The sequence below is a fragment of the Lolium rigidum genome, chromosome 1 (genome assembly GCF_022539505.1).
Source record: "Lolium rigidum isolate FL_2022 chromosome 1, APGP_CSIRO_Lrig_0.1, whole genome shotgun sequence".
NCBI classification, from domain to species: Eukaryota; Viridiplantae; Streptophyta; class Magnoliopsida; order Poales; family Poaceae; genus Lolium; species Lolium rigidum.
Genome location: NC_061508.1, coordinates 149,185,020 through 149,202,922, shown reverse-complemented (window position 1 = coordinate 149,202,922; position 17,903 = coordinate 149,185,020). Strand labels below are relative to the sequence as shown.

At 45.4% G+C, this 17,903-nt stretch overlaps 2 protein-coding genes across 2 annotated transcripts; one reads left to right on the top strand and one right to left on the bottom strand.

Annotated features, from left to right (window-relative positions):
- Nucleotides 1-9,564: 9,564 nt before the first annotated feature.
- LOC124682564 (probable inactive receptor kinase RLK902) lies at nucleotides 9,565-11,619 on the top strand. Its single transcript, XM_047217222.1, has 2 exons — nucleotides 9,565-10,879; nucleotides 10,991-11,619. Exons 1-2 carry the CDS (start codon nucleotides 9,565-9,567, stop codon nucleotides 11,617-11,619), a joined length of 1,944 nt encoding a protein of 647 aa, XP_047073178.1.
- Nucleotides 11,620-11,988: 369 nt separating this feature from the next.
- Nucleotides 11,989-17,427, bottom strand: LOC124652436 (DNA repair protein RAD4-like). The gene is made up of 11 exons (XM_047191450.1): nucleotides 17,014-17,427; nucleotides 16,588-16,680; nucleotides 16,350-16,445; nucleotides 16,167-16,268; nucleotides 15,865-15,914; nucleotides 14,619-15,359; nucleotides 13,624-13,789; nucleotides 13,324-13,518; nucleotides 13,097-13,246; nucleotides 12,786-12,995; nucleotides 11,989-12,584 (listed from the first exon to the last, which is right to left on the bottom strand). The coding sequence occupies exons 1-11, from the start codon at nucleotides 17,425-17,427 to the stop codon at nucleotides 12,219-12,221; spliced, it is 2,583 nt and encodes an 860-aa protein (XP_047047406.1). The 3' UTR covers nucleotides 11,989-12,218.
- Between the last annotated feature and the right edge of the window lie 476 nt (nucleotides 17,428-17,903).

The window sequence follows — 17,903 nt, the reverse complement described above, 5'->3', positions numbered from 1 at the left end:
ATAACCATCCTTTGATATGATGCTTAGGAGAAACCATAGTCATAAACCTACTAATACTTGCTACATGTAGATCACTTCTACTTAAGCACCAACCAGTCCTATTAGTAAACCCTAATAGCACTTAGCTCCTATTTAAAGTAGTTCATATTCTTATTTTAACATGTTCTTAAAAAGTTATTCTTTTGAAGTACAAATGTCAATCAAACCATAGAAGCCATAGTTCTTATTTGAGATACTAATTATTTCTTAATTAACATGTTCTTCAAAAATTATTCTTTTGAAGTATAGTATAAGTAATCATCAACCATGTTCTGTAGAACTTAAAATTGACAACTGTTCTTTACATACTATTCCACCACTATTCTTTATGTGTATGATTGTTATAATGCCTTGTATCACTTGGTTATGATGCTAATATAACCAAACCCTAATAAGAACCTTGATTGAGAACCATTCCAAAAGTGCAACAAACCCTAAAGAAATCTTTACAACTCATCTATCCTAAATCATCGAGGTTAGGTTACGCTCGGGACGATTGCATCTCATATTATGCATTATAGCATCCTTGCCAGTTCTTTAAACATTGTCCTTACCGGACGATGATGGTATTTCAGAATTTGGAGTTATCACGTATCGAAGCTTTTGCCTGCATAATCTTGCAGTCAAGAAAGGCAAGTTCATCGCTTGCTCATGTCATTTGATTATTTTTATCAAACTAGATGCAAAGTACTATACTTATCACTCATGCATTGAAAAGCAAAGTATTATTTTACAATTATGAATATGACTATGTGGTGGGCAATGGAACCATGGTATGTGTTGATATGGTGGAGGTTCCATTGCAATGGGTTGTATCACCCTAGGATTAATTACCAATGCCGTCCGAGTGATTCTAGCGCCGTACATATCGCGTTGACCATAAGATCTATAATGGCTGCGGGAAGTCAGCTGTATCTTTTCCCTTCTGCACGCCAACGGATTGGTAGAGCCGGCGGGGTGCTGGAGGCACTGCCGTAGGTTGGGATAGCCTTTTAAATCCCCATCCATTAGTGATGATGGCTCTACGATCTATGAAGGATTGTCCAAAGTACACCATGAGTAAAGCCGTATTATCGGGGAAGTCTACTCGGAGGTGTGCGGGTGGACAAAAGGGTGGGTTTGCGATCGCGGAGAAGGCGGTGTGGACTTGGATCTTACACCCGGCCTCACACCAAAGGAAGTGTGGACGGGAAAGTATACGCCCGGTTGGCAACAAGGATAAGGTCTCTTATGGGAAAAGTAACGCACCTCTGCGAGAGGATACCGAATTGTGATCTGTCACTCCCTGTTCCGGGAAGGGAACTGCGAACGCGGCAGGAAAGGAACTCCACGAAGTTCGGTCAACTCGTGAAGACTGACGGGCATAGTTTTCAGAATAAAATAAACCTTTTGAAGAAATGTTTATGAAAACTTGCATTGGCCTATGACTTTCTGGTCTATGGCTGTAGCTAGTGCATGATACACATATTTCCTAATATGAACTTGCTGAGTACGCTCGTACTCATTCTATCTCGTTTGAACCCCCTTCTTAGAGCAAGGCACCGAAGGAGAAACTACCGTGGAACTCGAAGACAAAGGAGTCAACCGCAACAAGATGAAGAATCCAATCAAAGGAGTCAATGGAGTCAACTTCGCATCGGCTATAATGGAAACCTAGACTAGTGATAGAAGGGAACCTTTCCCTAATCCTAGCACCTAAGTAGCTAGATTTCTATAGCAAGCCAAGTAGCTCTTGAACTTGAGTTAGCAATAAGATAGACTACGAGTCGTTCTTCTGGAGTTTTATTTGAAGTTTTACCTCACTGTAAAGTAGGAGGCTGTGTGGATCTTATGTAAACGAGTTCGTGTGTACTTCTATAGACATACCTTGGACTCGCATATGTTTCTGTTGTACCACTCTGAGAGATGTAATATAGGTGGAACGGTGTTTCACTTGTGTTATGTCAACGACTTGTGTACTACACCATGCAGTGGTACGCTGGGTCATCACAGCACTCCACTAGCTTTTTCTTCCGCTGCTCCTCGAGGGCCAGGCAGTGAGCCTCAACATCCTCCGCAGTCGCCTTCGCATGGATCGGCGTGGAGATTGGATCTAGAGGAGCATCGTCGTTGGCCATGAGTACGACAACATGGCGTCGGAGCGGAGGGCGCTAAATGGAGTCTGACTCCGACTTGTAGTCGAAGATCGGGAGGATGGAGTTGTCCTCAAAGTCACCCGGGTTGGAGACTGGGGTGATGGAATCCTTGATTAGCATCACGGTGATGGATCCGGCTACTGACGCTGCAGCCACTGAGTTGGCATTGTCGACCAGGGTCGAGTCGTCCTCGATGTAAGTGTCCACTGAATTTGAGAGCATGGCGGTGAAGAGCTGACCGGGACCGTAAGGTTCACTCGCCGGGTTAGGGCGAGCTTCGCCCAAATCGGTGGTGCCGGCGTAGCCGACGAAGAGATTGAGCATGCCGATCGGCACCATCCAGGCGTGCGTGACTGGTGCCAACACTAGATGGCAGGTGCCTGCGGCTGGATGTGGAAGAAGCCGCTGGTGGAGATCATCCGGCCGGAAGCAAACGTCCGGCGGATTGGTGAGTATGGTCTCATCGTAGATCTGAGGCCAGATGCCCCACGCCCCAAGGTGGTTGCCACTATCGTGGATGTTACCACGGCAGGTGCTACAGGGTGCAACACTTCGTTGATATGAGGCCAGGGTGGCGTAGCCATCTACAGTACGAGATGCACAAGACACGACTTTACCCAGGTTTAGCCCCTCCGGAGGAGTAAAAGGCCTACGTCATGCTAGATTTGTATTGTTTACAGTGGGGGTGCTCAGCCAGTCGGCGTTGTGACTAGGAGCAGGGTTTATCGGAGAATGGAGATCGGATCCCTTCTAGGGTTTAACCCGGGGGTTTATATGCACCCCCGGTCTAGGGTTTACAGGAGATAAGATCGACCTTCTTGCTAAAAGGCCGGAAGGCCTTGCCTTGCGCGCCAAGTCTTCAAAGCTTTACTCCAGTCGCCAGGGCCTTGGGTTTTAGCCAAATCGCCAGGGTTTTTGCCCAGTCGCCAGGTGACTGGACCCCCTGATGAGTGCATTTTTAGCATGTTTTTGCATCGTGATAACAGCAAGAACATAGATCAAATGTAGCTAGTTTCAAAATAAGAGTATCGAACCATGAGGAGCTACTAGTAATAATCTTAATACGCCTTGTTACTATTTATCTAGAATTACTTAAAGTTATCTCAAATCTGAAGTGAAGGATTTAAGTAAACAGATTTTGTAGGGTGCTTTTGTAGTTTAAATAAATGAAATTGAAGAATGGAAATGCGACTAAAGATTATGTTTGAACTGCAATAATACTAAAATGTTCTCAGGGGTTGTTGGATCCACCTCTAGTATATTAACTAAAGACACAAACTAGATAACTCATATCTTAGCCCTCGTTGTATGTGGGAAAGGTTCGAAGTTGGAATGTGTATCTCATAACACATCCCTGAATAACCACAGCAACAACCGTCGGCAAGCCACCTATTGGTCCATCTCAATTAAGGGATTACCCCGTGGTTATTTGTTAAGCATTGTGAGTCCCTTCTCATCCCCCTCTTCCGCACAATAGTGCACAACACACGGGATGTCCCTTCCTGCCGTATACATTACCGAACTTCCGACGGTAGTTCCCTCCTATGAACCTTAGGCAAATATTACATGGTCGACATCATGCAACATCACAAGAGAAAACTAACATACAATCATAGTGCAAAGCTATAAATCATCTTAATTCATATAATAATAATACTAGGGTTTCTCCATCTCCCCCAAGAACGGGATAAACTACTCACACATGGAGACAATCAAGAACATCATCATAAACTTGCATATGGAATAGGAATAACGGTGTGAATCCAAGTACAAACCCACAATGGTAATGTAGATTGTAATTTAATGAGATGGGGAGAATGGAGATGGTGATTCGTTGTGGATGATGATGAACGTGATGATGCCTTGTCCTCCAATGATCCGGGTAGCAGCTTGGATGAAGTCCCTTCTTGATCTTCCTTCAAATCTCTTCTGGGACGGTGTTCTGGTGTTTTTGGTCGCGTACGTGCTTGGATCTCAGATCCGTCTGTGGGAGGTGAAAGTATTTGACGAGGTGGTCCTTCTGATGGGTGGTACGGGCAGACGGTACAAGCAAGGCCCGCCCGTAAAGATGCCCATTAAAGTTACAAGAGGTTGTCCTCGCATTGTCCTTTCGCCCAGGTGCATAATTAATTGCAACAATGATTTTTATCACGTCAAAATGCCAGGAAATGATAGTTTTCATTGATATTTCATTATTGACTTATTATTTGGAGATCCTGTGTAGACACGCATAAAAGGGCGCATTAGCGCGGTGAAATACAAAATTCCTACCACTACTTAACAATAACTTAATGAAATAACGATACGAAAAAATGCTAAAAATGCGCTCATCAACTTCCCCAAGCTAGATTCTTGCTCATCCCCGAGCAAGATAGAAGCTTAATGGACAGAGTCATCTTTGTTCATAAAGCTTAAGTCGTTAAAACAAATGAGACATTTTTAAGAACAAGGATTATAACATCGGATGCAGAGCTAGGTCATGAACAACACCTTTTGAGGTTTGATAGTGGACAAGAAGAATACTTTATCTAAATATCATAAAAACATGAAGTTAGCTTTTCTTCATGAACTTTTACTATCAATTCTTTTTTCTTTTTGCACGTTCTCTTTCTTTCCCTTTTTATTATTTGCTTTGTCTTTCCTTCTTTCTTTATTTGCCCTTTTTTTTACATGAAGGAACCAATGACCATAAAATACTTTGTAAATAATTTTCCTATATCCTATTAAAGCTTTCTGGTGTGGAGGACCATAAAATCACCATCATGATGCAAGTACAGGTATATTCATCCTAATTCATACATCTAATAAAATAATCATAATTCAATCAAGCTTCAAATGAAATAACGGCTTAAACTTCATAGGATAAGAGTCCTTCACTCTCCAAAGGAAATACGTGATATAATAATGCAAAAAGTTTCTCTTCCTGGTTGTCAAGCACAAGGTTTCTTATTATTAATAGCAAATACAACGATAAAAATAAAGTGAAGTAAACAACCTAATCAAACTAAATAAAAGCAAATAAAGACTAATGGTATTTGGTTTTTGTGTGTGTATGTGGAGAAAGTATTTTTGGTATTTTAGAATATAGTCAAAGTGGTAGTCATACCCTAGCTTGTCGCGACAGTCGCCTCATCACCACCAAGTTCATCGAGCACTAATGACACCTGGTGTAGTGCGAGAAGAACGAATCCCGCATAGAGCATCACATCACCTTGCACAACAACTTGAGGTACCATCGCGACCTGCAAATCTAGGAGCAGAATTGTCACGCCGCACCCGTGGTGATAATGTTTTAGTTGCAATAGTTAGTAGTTATTTCTTTGGAGACAATTTGTCTTCATGAGAAGACAATAGTATGTTTTCCGGATAGAAGACTCCACTACTCATGAAGTTATTTTTTATCCATCCATCTCTTGTTTTTTTCTCAGCCTACTAAAAAATGATGAATGTCCTGATTCTATTTCAACATTTTTTATATTAATGAGAAGATCTGAAAAAGAAGTGCAGCTAAAAGAACAAAATGGGTTCCTTTGATATTGGAGTGTGATGCATGTAAAATGCATACATGCATTTTGTAGTTTATTGCCACATCTTATATAATGTTATTACCTTGTATTGTTTTCAGAGATTTTCTAAACAATATCCTCTCCACAAATGCAATCTTGCTCAATGACATGTCTACCTTAGTTCCACATTGTTCTGCGAGGATTGGAATGAACTGATCCTACTGAAGCCTTATAAATGATGCAGCCTGCAAGGGATGAAATACTGCAAATAGAACTCACATTTCGATGGTCTCCACTCTCCGGCTCTAGATCGAGTTAAGCTATGCACGTACCTACCCATACATAATCACGGCCATCGATCAATCCATATATATACATGCAAATAAAATGTCTTCAGAAAACTAATTCATGTAAGGTACATGTATTAGGACACTAAGACATGGGTTAGTATTTAATTATCTGGAAATCATGGGTCCATAAATATTGTGTAATCAATTTTTTCCACGCTTGCTTGTAATAGAGATTATGAAAAATACAATGGTGAAAATAATTTCAAAACACTTCTAATCGAACCAGTTGGGATAAAAAAAACCGCCTAAATACAAATGGATGTCACCATGTGAAATAAGAAAGAGGAAAATACCATATCGTCCATCGAGGGGCGGATTGGTCCAGGCCAGATAAGAAAACATGCCTGTAGGACGCTGCGACATGCCACATATTTATGAGAAAACTGAAGAATGGCACGGCAATGCCTCTGGATAAAGACAAATCTAATTCCTACGGAAACTAAAGACCAAATATTATTAATTTATTGACCCAGTTGCAACATACGGGCTATACACATAATTTCATGTATATTATGTTTACATATGAGAGAAATCTGAGGCGGCCATGGCAACACACTGACATTCAACTATATTTGTATTATGTGTTTTTTTTGTTGTACTTAAACATTTTTTGCATTATTTACAGGGTAACATGTGTGACACTAGATAAAAGGTAGGTAGCCCTGGGGAAGCACTGCTTTCCACTAGTAATGTTATTACCATGTTTTGTATTGATTTAAGGAATTTTCTAAACAATACCCTATCCTCTGGTTTTAACTCTGTGTGACAAAAAAAAACACCTTCTATTAGTATCTTTGACTTTCTAGGAGCTACGGAACACGAAAAGGGGCAAGGTCAGGGACCACGCTTCGGAATTTTAGAGACAAACAAAATGAGATAAAGTAGAACACAAGGATGTCAAGGCGCTGTGAACTAGGCCCATTGGAGTGCCCACCCTCTTAGGGCGCGCCACCAGGGCTAGTTTCCCCCTCGACCGTCCAATCAGCCTCAATATTGCACTCACGGACTTTGTTTGACCTAAAAACCCCTATATATACGATTCCCAGGGCACATTATCTGACGCAGTATGCACCACAGAACCCATATCGTCGGGTTAGGCTCATAGGCGACGAAAAAGGCCCATTACCTGACGAAAATTTGACGTTGTAGATAAGAACTTTTCTTGTAGTGGGAGTGGACTCTTACTGGTTGATGAGTAAAGACCTTGAGAAAATATTCGAAGACATCAATCAAAGAGTCGAAACCCTGACTAAGGTTGTTCTTGAGATGGCTGATGACAAGAAGTTGCTTGTAAAAGTGATCAAAAAGCAACACGATGACATCACAGAGCTAGCTACTCGTTTTGCATGTATCGCGCACGCCTGCAACTTGAAGCGGGAGGATACTATTAGTGGAGCATCATTCGCACAAGAGGAGGAATAGGTATACTCAAGGAGTTGTGTGATCCCGCCTAGCTTGATACTAAGCTTGGGGAGATCATCCTACGCCTTAGAAAATCTACTACTCATATTAAGCAAGTTTATTAGTCATGCATCACATGGTGGAGTTGGGACACAAGGCACGAATTTTATTTTGCAGGTTGCTAGAAGAGGAGAGGAAGAATTCAGCTTCTAAGCTAATTCATCGAGAGTTCTATATAAACTCTCGAGTCACCCTTGTGGGAAAAAGACGTTTGCTACGGCACACTCTACACTTGAAGTCCCAAGGAGTTGGTACACACTGAGTTACTGCCATCAGCGCTCCGTGACCCAAACGATCTGGTAGAGTTCCCTCACCTGAACATGGTGCTCTGAGTTGCTCGGCATCCCTCCGGAGATGCTAAAGGGCTTCGGTGGGGCCTGATCTACGGGGGAGGATGGCAGGATCATCGACCTTGTCGATGACTTTGACTTCGACGACTACTTCAACTAGATTAGGATTTAATTTTATTTTTAATCAATTTTTGTTCAAATTTATAATATATACTTAAATTAGAATGAAAATCGCCATCTTCATTTGAATTTTTTAGTCTAACTTGACCCCCAAAAAATGGAAAAGTCTATCTCTCAACCGCCTATAGCTACATCGGGTTGAGATGCTCCCTTCGTCAATAGCGTCGGACGCTACTCCCCACGTTGGTAGCTGATCCTCCCGCTCAAGGCTCGTGTTCGCTGCTCCCCCATGCAATGCGCCGCTGCTCCTATGTGCCCTGGCCGCCGTCGTTCCTCTACACCATGGCCATCGACGTTGCTTCTCCTCTGCACTTCTCCGCTCTGCCCCCTGGCCGCTGGCGTTGTTGTTCATCCGCGCACCTCTGTTCCTCTACTCCTGGCCGCCGCTGCTCATATGCTCGCAAGCCAGGCAACGCGCTTCCCACGTGCAACCCTTTGAATGATAGGGAGCTTGACATGGTCCCCAGGGACGACGAGCTCTCGACATGTCACCTAGCCTAGGAGAAGATGAAATCGCGAGTGGATTTGTTGGGGTTGGTCCGATCTGGTGGCGACAAACCTTACGACATGGTCACCATTTTTTGTTGATGCTACATATAGCTACGATTTGTTACATACGTGCATCATTTTTGTTGTATAAGTATGAGCAAAGTGTTACCATTATTTTCCTACGTATGACACAAAGAAATTGTACATATGTTACATGAGCGTTACTATAATGTTGGATGACTTAGGCAAAATTAGATATACTGCAAAAAATATGTTGCAAACCGATATAACATTACACACAAAAAATGTCTTATTCATAAAAAAAGTTGTACCGTTGACCAAAATTTGTATACCCCTACCATAACCGGTTGGTCCCTATCGTTCGACAAAAATTATAAGAGGCGCCAGCGCCGCCCATAACACTCTGCCCGGCCACTATTTGTGAGGCGCGCCTTTGGGAATTTCAAATAACCAACACGCACGCTGGAGCTGAAAGTTGTATCTCATCGAAGGAGAAGTTGCCACGACATGCCCTAGATTGCAACGTACAGTAACGTTTCCTCCGCCACAGCTACAAGCCAGGGAAGAAAAGAAAGGGAGTAGTAACGAGTAACGACTGATGACAGCAATAATCAACTCTTTATGCAAACAGCGGGTTACTGGTAATTAAAGATGAGACCGAGGTGGAGGGAGAGGAGGGCGTGCATTCTCCCGCGGCGCCGGCCGGCGGCATTTGTTGCCACCGGTGCTCCCGTCCAAAATCCAAACCTGGCGCTTCAGTTCTTTCACCTCACCTTCCTCCTCTTCCCTCACGCCGACGTTGATCCCGATGCCGCAAGCCCCAATTAACCGCTGTCCAGTAGCACCTACAGCTGCAGGGATCACTACTACAATGGAGCTTTCCGCCGTTACATTTACCCATCTTATTTAGTCTTCGACTCACGTTCACACCCCTCGATCAAGAGCCTCGCCGCCGTCGCCGTCCGTGCCGCGCGTTCCCTCCACCGGATCGTCCGCCGCCGTCGTTGTACATATATCTGTCAAAGCCTCCTGTCCCTTCCTCTTCTAGCTAGCTGCTGCTTGATCTTCCGAGCTAGTTGCACCTCGTCACGGGATGGCGCCCGGGCTGCGGGCGCTCGTCCTCCTGCAGCTCGCCGTCGCGTTGCTCGCCGTGCTTCCTCCCCGCGCGACCTCGGACCTAGCCGGCGACCGCGCCGCTCTCCTCGCCCTGCGCAGCGCGGTGGGGAACCACCTCAAGTGGGACCAGACGGTGTCCCCCTGCCAGGGCTGGCTCGGCGTCAACTGCTCCGGCCCCGTCGGCAACGAGCGCGTCGTCGAGCTGCGGCTGGTGGGCAAGAGCCTGAGCGGGCAGATCCCGGTGGGCACGGTGGGCAACCTCACCGCCCTGCAGACGCTCTCGCTCCGGTTCAACGCCATCTCCGGCGCCATCCCCGCGGACATCGGCGGCTGCGCGCAGCTCCGCTGGCTCTACCTCGTGGGGAACCGCTTCGACGGGGGCATACCGGAGAGCTTCTTCTCGCTGGCATTGCTCAAGAAGGCCGACCTCTCCGGCAACCGCCTCACGGGCGGCGTGTCACCGGACTTCAACAAGCTCACCAACCTCGCCACGCTCAACCTCGAGGGCAATGACTTCACGGGCGAGCTCCCAAGTGGCCTTAACCTCCCGAAGCTCACGCAGTTCAACGTGTCTTACAACGGCAAGCTCGACGGCCCCGTGCCCGCGTCACTCGCCGGGGTGCCCGCGACCGCCTTCCTCGGAACGGCGCTCTGCGACGGCCCTCTCGTCGCGTGCGCCAACCCGTCTGGGGACGACAAGAGGGACGGGCTGTCCACCGGCGCGATCATCGGCATCATCATCGCCGCGGTTGTCCTACTCCTGATCCTACTGTCAGTGTGGTTTCTCATCTGCTTCCGACGGAGGCGCCGGGAAGCGGCCGGGGGAGCCACGGAGGCTGCAGCCAACGTGCACGAGGGCACGGAGCCTATAACGGTGACCGTGGCGATGACGAACACGGACGCGGTGAAGCGTTCGCACTCCCCGACGCCGACGCCGACGCCGACGGCGGCGGCGCTGACCGGCGAGGGCAAGAAGCTGGTGTTCCTGGGCAGCGCGCCAGAGAGGCCCTACGACCTGGAGACGATGCTGCGGGCGTCCGCCGAGGTGCTCGGCAAGGGCGTCCACGGGACCACGTACCGCGCCACGCTCGACGGCGGCGACCCCGTCCTCGCCATCAAACGCCTCCGCGACGTGCACCTCCCCGAGCGCGAGTTCCGGGACAGGGTCGTCGCCCTCAGCGCTCTCCGCCACGAAAACCTCCCGAGCCTCCGCGCCTACTTCTACAGCAAGGAGGAGAAGCTCCTCGTCTACGACTTCGTCGGCGCCGGCAGCCTCTCCTCCCTCCTCCACGGTGAGTGCATGCGCTTCTCCTTCCACTCGATCTTGTAGCGACAGGTAGAGTGCCGTGTCGTCACGTTGTCCATCGGCGGCATGTTTAGATAATAGGCTTATTGCATCGCAGGCAACGGTGCGGAGGGCCGTGCGCGTCTCGATTTCACGGCGCGCGCGCGCATCGCGCTGGCGGCGGCGCGCGGCGTGGCGTTCATCCACGGCGGCGGGGCCAAGTCGTCACACGGCAGCATCAAGTCGTCCAACGTGGTGGTTAACGGGACGCGGGACAGCGCCTACGTGGCCGACTACGGCCTGGCGCAGCTCGTGGGCGCGGCGGCGCTGCCGAGGCGGGGCACGGGGTACCGCGCCCCGGAGGTGACCGACGCGCGCGCCGTGTCGCAGAAGGCCGACGTCTACAGCTTCGGCGTGGTGGTGCTGGAGCTTCTCACCGGGCGAGCGCCGACGTACGCGCTCCCGGACGACGGCGGCGCCGGCGGCGTGGACCTGGCGCGATGGGTGCGGTCGGTGGTGCAGGAGGAGTGGACGTCGGAGGTGTTCGACTCCGTGATCGGCAACGAGCCGCGGGTGGAGGAGGAGATGATGCGGCTGCTGCAGCTGGGCATGGAGTGCACGGAGCAGCACCCCGACCGGCGCCCGAGCATGGCCGGCGTGGAGGCGAGGATCGAGCGCATCGTCGAGGACGCGTGCCGGAGGGCCGACTTCAGCAGCACGGACGGAAGCCGGAGCGTGTCGGCCTGACCGGCAGCGTACGTCCTGGGTCACTTCATTCCTTTTGATTCTATGCTTCTTTCTCAAAGGAGACATTCCGTTTGTAATTTCGTGTTGTCATTTCTTCTTGTTGTGGCGGATTCTGCAGTGGCATTGTAATTATGCGCTGTCAATGTTTGCTTGTTTGCATTTTTCTCTTCTTCCTGAGCGTCCAAATTCTTTATTTCTCCCTGAATGCAATAAAGCTGTGTAGTAGTCGCATCATTAATTCATTTAGTCTTATTAGATATTAAGTGGATTACACTTGGAACCTATTATTAGCACCAACTGTCCATTTAAATTTCTTAAAATCAAATGTTAACTTCACAAACACCAATAGGTATAATAACAATGTGAAGGTAACGTTTGCCACTTTCACCACTTTTTACCACCAGAGTGGGCATATGTAATTGGGTGTCAGGGTATTAGTCTGTCTGGCCACTCTTGGCAGAGCCATGTAGAGAGAAAAAATGCATTCTTCTTCAGAAACACAACTGCTACACATCCAAAAAAAAGATCGATATTCGAACTCAGACCAAAACGAAACTACACCCTGTGCAGTCAAGTTAGACCATTTCTGTTATAAGTTGCTACAATTCCTCAACTTGGATTGAAAAACCACATGGGCAGCGTTTTGTCCGCACAAAAGTCTCTTCGTCGAAGCTCTGATCTTCCTCCGGGAACTCGTGTTCATGGTCATCACCAGGGAGAGAATATTTTGGGCGTCCATCCCCATGTGGTCTGCTTGGATGAGAGGTCACTTTCGAGCTTCGAGGACTGTCACTAGTGCTCTTCTGGTGAGTATCAATTTTGGCTGCTGAACGTGCATTGTACGAGTCTTTCAACCGTTTCCTTGTTGCAATAGAACAGAGCAGCTGATACCACCTAGACAGAGCTTGAGCTTCCTCCTGCTTCCTTTCCGCAGCTTGTCTCCGTTCCTCCTCTTCATCATATGCCTACCAGGAAGGATTATCAAGGTTACATCAACTCAGTGTCAGAGCTTGCACTCAAACTTTGTATGTTCACTACGATGATGAAAGGGCACTACTGATTCATCAAAATACTACCCTTCATACTGCTACATTTGCATGACAACAGGATGGATAGTTCCAATCATTTGAAAGTAAATCAAATGCAGTACCCTCTCTTCAACATACCTCCAAGATGGCATTTTTGAATTCGTCACATACAACAATCCCATCAAAGAGTGGAACGCACCGACCGCTTCGATAATCAAATCCAACCATGGCAGGAGCATAGTCAATTCCAAGCCTCTTTGCAACCTGGAATACTCTTGGTAACCTCAAGTGTACCGTACCAGGTGGAAGGCACTTCTCTGACCATACATCAACTTGGCCCCGTTCATTCTTTGAGATATTTTAGCATTCAATCAGTACGGAGGCACCACAAAATAAATACTGGTAGTTATCAAAGGGCAAGTGATACCCATTATGAACGAGCCGTGTACCTTTGGCACAATGCCATTTACAGCGCGAGGAAGTTGCAGCGGTTCCAGTTGCCATTTACCGTATAATTCCGTGGTTAGCTGAAGTCCATCGTCGTTACTATTGGATTCTTTTGACTGAGAGTTGAAAGTCCTCTTTGGTCGTGTGACAACCTGCATACAAAAAAGTTACTCCACCAGAAAAAAAAAAGGCAACAGAGAAAAGATAAGCATGTGCTGTTGTTATAGACCTTTGCAGGTGACTCGTTATCTCTGACTTGCAGCCCCTCCGGTAGCCAGCCATGTCTTGATTGCAGTGTTTGAACACAAGATCTAGGATAAACAGGATGCCCTTTACAGAAGCCAAGCACTGGACCCTTGGGATGAAGAACTTGGTTCTTGTGCAGCCACTTCTCAAGAGCATAAAGGTGATGGTCTTTGTAGGCCTAAATGGTTACATACATGATTAAATCAAGATAACAAGCAATTTTGGAAGAAGCAAAAAGGGTAAGAGATATTTAAATCTCTCTTAAATCATGTATGGGCTGTACCTGTTGATTGGTAGGAAGAGGCTCTGTTAGCGCCCTGGTCTGAAGTTCCATCTCTTCAGAGTCATTAGTTGCTGCCAATTCGAGCTGCTCTAGCGGTGCCATAACATTATCCCACCACTCTGGATTCACTCTCCCCTGGACAATTCTGTGCCATTGCAGGCAATACCTGGAAACATGTGGAGCATGATTGTTAAAACAATTTAGTGAAGAAACTGTTATGTACATGTAGTACATGGCCCACACAGCACCCAGTTAAGGAGAGGATCTTCATAATCTATCAATTAGGTAGTTTATCTTAAGTTAGGAAGATATCCTTTAGCTTGGGCCTTAAACCAATTAAAGATACGATCTACGATTTGTTATTTAGTTTGGATTTTGGGCGCATATAAAGGTCCCTCGGAGGAATTAATCAAATAGAAGAATAGTTCTGCTACCTTGCCTCCCGGGGCAACAACCCTCCCCTTCATTTATAACAAAATCTCCACTATCACTCTCCAAAACCCTACCCTCTAAAAAAACTCCTTAGTCAAGAACAATAGTGACAGAGCTAGGTACATGAAAACACCCTCCGAAACCCTACCCTCTAAAAATATCTCCTTTGTCAAGAACAATAGTGACAGAGTTAGGTACTAAATGAAAACAGTGCAAAAGGTTTGTTTGATGGTTGCACAAATATTACTAGTTGGTCACCAGATTTATATTTTTCTGACTCTGTCCCTGAACCTTAAGTGCACATCTAAATGCTGCATTGCGAAAACTATAGAATTACAAATATTTGAGTTTTAAACATATATTAGTAAATAGTAACACAGTGCTCCAAGTCATTCAGTGCAGACTGAATTTGCATTGCAAGTTGCATTAGGAAATAATAATTTCAGTAATCATGCCTACAGTAATTTCTCTGGTTGCATTGTTTGGTTGGGCTCACAAATACAAGGTAATTAGTATATCTTTGTTGCAGCACATGGCAAAAACTAATTCCATAAGAGGCAAACCTTCTAGTCACATCTTTAGCACCACTACCAGCAAAGGCAACAACATATCTCAAAGGCTTCCTGCAAACAGCAGAAGCAGCTTCTACTTGTCGTTCACCATCAGTAATATCATTCACAACATCAACATGCACCCATCTTCCTGTCATTGTCTGGCCACCGCAGTATATTTCGGCCCAATATAATGGCGCTCCATTTCTCGACCAAACTGCGCTTGAGTTGGACGCAACTTCTGCATTTTTACGTAATTTCTTCAACGGCGGAGTAGAATTTAGTAGGGTACCAGTTGACTGACTGGATGTGGCAGCTAGCTTATTTTCTTGAATTTCGGCTGCAGTGGCTGAAAGGGCCATTTGCAGTTGCAACTCAAATTCTACATCTCCTTTCCGTTTTGCTTTATCAGAACTACTGGATGTTAAAGAGCATTGCCTGCTGGATGATTCATCTTTTGATGTTGACGCAGATTGATCATCCTTGCAATTTGACAAGTTTTTAGACAAACTTCTCCTGCAAGCTGACTTGTTTTTCAATTTCCCAAGATTACATCGTTGCTTGGTCATACTGAAGCTCTCTTTTGTATTAACTTCGGATTGGGCTGGAGAAAGAGTACTAAACTCATTATGGCCTGCAACAACAGAACTACATGGTAGTTCCCTTGTAGAAAGCCTAGGTACATCACGATTTGGTGTCCCCGCCGCTTTAGCGTCAGGCTTGAGTCCAACGACATCCATATTTGTAACAAACCTACAAGGTAAATTATACTTAGGTATTGCTCAAAAGTTGTCAAATCGAAAAAAGGATAGTGTAGTAAGCCCCCAATTCTCTGTGTGATTTATCTTCAAAGGAAATTTGACAGGGTTGAAGAACTTATAAGAACCTATAGAAATTAACTTCCAAATTAAACCCAAGTATATTATCAAGTGTAATAAATCGAGTACTTATGCCTTATAGTCATTCTCCTGGGCCACCAATTCTTGTATATTCAAAACACGAGTCTTTCAAGTACACAAAAAATAGAGAATAAATCGATCACCTCAAAGAGATTAAAAAAAAATGCAATTCTCGACACTATATTAAATAATCATGCATAGGATATATAATGATTTGCTATTAGTATGCACCTCTGTGAAACCAAATTCTATAAGAACTAACAGGACATCAAATGATCTATGCCTTGCTGATGCCAAAAAAAAAAGTTAAGATATGGCCAAACTCAAGCACATAATTAGTTGCACAGTGATATCCGTACCTAGTTGTTAAGTTGAGTGCCCTAAACAGTGCCACTGATATTGCGCAGACCTGCATTGCAAACCATTTAGGTGTCATCTATACTAAGAGACATTATGTGTAGCTTCATTAGATGAATTTCATTTACAATGTCAAATAGAAAATAGATTGTGGAGCAAGGGAATATGATTACGCTCATTCAAATTTCTAGGGTTCTTAAATCTGAAAAAAAAGTGGAATAGGCATAATGCCTGCTGACAAGGAATTAAGGGCAGGCGGCTAATTCCTTCAGGAAGCATAATGGTAAGGGAGCAGATACAATACCTCTTCAGCAGTGCCTACATGACTTTGAAGTGCAAAAGCCATATTTGATTCAAAAGATCCTCTATCAGTAGATTGTGCAATTATAGAGAAAGTACGATGGAACTGCACACACAATAAAAAAAATTAAGAAAAAAAAAGAAATGTGGCAACAATGTGTAGATATAACGCCCAAAGGGGGCTTACCCAGCTCACAAGATTACGCAGGTTATTAGCGTCCAGTTTTTGAATTTCTACACCATTCAACAGTAAGTGGTGTGGTAAAACAGAGAGAACTGAAGCCTGAAAAGAACATTTTAAAAAAAAAATATGGTTTATCTTGGAAGATGCTTCAGTATAGTACTTCTGAAAATTACCATGAAATTTCAACATTCTGGAACATGAGAAATTTAGAATGGTATAAATGAGTACCAATATAATGCACCTGAATAAGAGGATCATTGCAAGCCTTGTCAATTACCCTACCCCTTGCTAGCAGGCAAAGCAAATGTACCTTGTGCACGAGTTCAGCCAACTCCTGAACAAATCCGAAAGTAGCATTTGGTCAATACTAAAAAAAAAGTGGCCCTTGCACAAAAAGACAGATAGTAATTTGAACTTCCGAAGTACATTAAAAACGAGCGGGAACTGATGCCCCTTCCAGAGAGGCTTTCTTGTGATTAGGCTGCAGAGCATTAAATTGCACAGCAAAGAAGCTGCTACCTACCAATCTTGAGCAGTCAGCACATACTGTAAAGCTACAGTGATTTGTTCACAGGATACGGGAATGGTAAAGGTTAGACCCATGTTTATGCACCAACCACGCAGATACCTAGATTAATAACATGTTTTTATGTCATGAGATGTTTACCTTCTCTTCAGCAGTATGCCTTCGAACACTCTTCTTTTCCGCTGAAGAAGGTACATCAGTGAACTCAACGGTGACCGTCTCTCCGAGATCATGGGAATAACCCTCTTTGCAATCCACCACAGAGACATGCCCCTCTTCCCAGTCCATGCCAGCTGCATCACTCTCAACAATTGCCTCCGGCTCATTTTCCTCCAGATTTTTCTTCACAGAACTCCCGCTACTGCACCTTTTGGTACTAGCATCACCATTCGACTCGATATTGACTTTAAATTTTTTGCGCTTAACCCCCGATGGGGAATCCAATTCCACCTGAAGTGAACAGCATAAGCAAATTCCATCAAGGAATACATAAGTTTGACTCCTCCCACCTATTTTCCACTCAAAACTTAAAAGTGCTACAATCTTCAGTTCCATGAGGCATACGCTTTGACCTCAAGTTTACTACTGAATATGCAAAACTGAAACTTTCAGTAGATAAAGTGTGTCCTCTCTGAGTTATTTTGTATCTAAATTTTCAGCTCATTCAAATTGAAGCTGTTGAACATTCTTGATAAAAAAAAAATTTAAAGAAACGCATTAGAACATCACTAGCTCTGTGTACAGCCCAATCGGTGTACAGCCCAATCGACAGAAGCAGCTTCTCCCATAATCCCCTGGAATCCAAACACCGAAGTTGGCGTCTTTTACTACCTTGGCGGCGGGGGATTTCCCTTTCGCGGCCGGCGAAGCTCTCCGGCGATTATTGGCGCCGCCAGCCGCAACCCCCTCCCCCGCTCCACCTCCTACAGGAGAAAGAGCAAAAAAACTTCAGCAAAAAAACATTATGATAAAGCATAAACATGACGGCGGCAAGGATGACCAGACGGAGGCGACCAGGCACCTAAGGAGGC

Bases quoted from the DNA above. Each gene is read 5' to 3' on its own strand.
- LOC124682564 (XM_047217222.1), top strand. From the start codon at position 9,565: ATGGCGCCCGGGCTGCGGGCGCTCGTCCTCCTGCAGCTCGCCGTCGCG. The intron at 10,880-10,990 runs GTGAGTGCATGC...ATTGCATCGCAG, and splicing joins CCTCTCCTCCCTCCTCCACG to GCAACGGTGCGGAGGGCCGT.
- LOC124652436 (XM_047191450.1), bottom strand. From the start codon at position 17,427: ATGGAACTGAAGATTGTAGCACTTTTAAGTTTTGAGTGGAAAATAGGT. The intron at 15,915-16,166 runs GTATTGTATCTG...TTTGCAATGCAG, and splicing joins ATGTAGGCACTGCTGAAGAG to GTCTGCGCAATATCAGTGGC. The intron at 13,519-13,623 runs GTACAGCCCATA...GTAACCATTTAG, and splicing joins CTCTTCCTACCAATCAACAG to GCCTACAAAGACCATCACCT.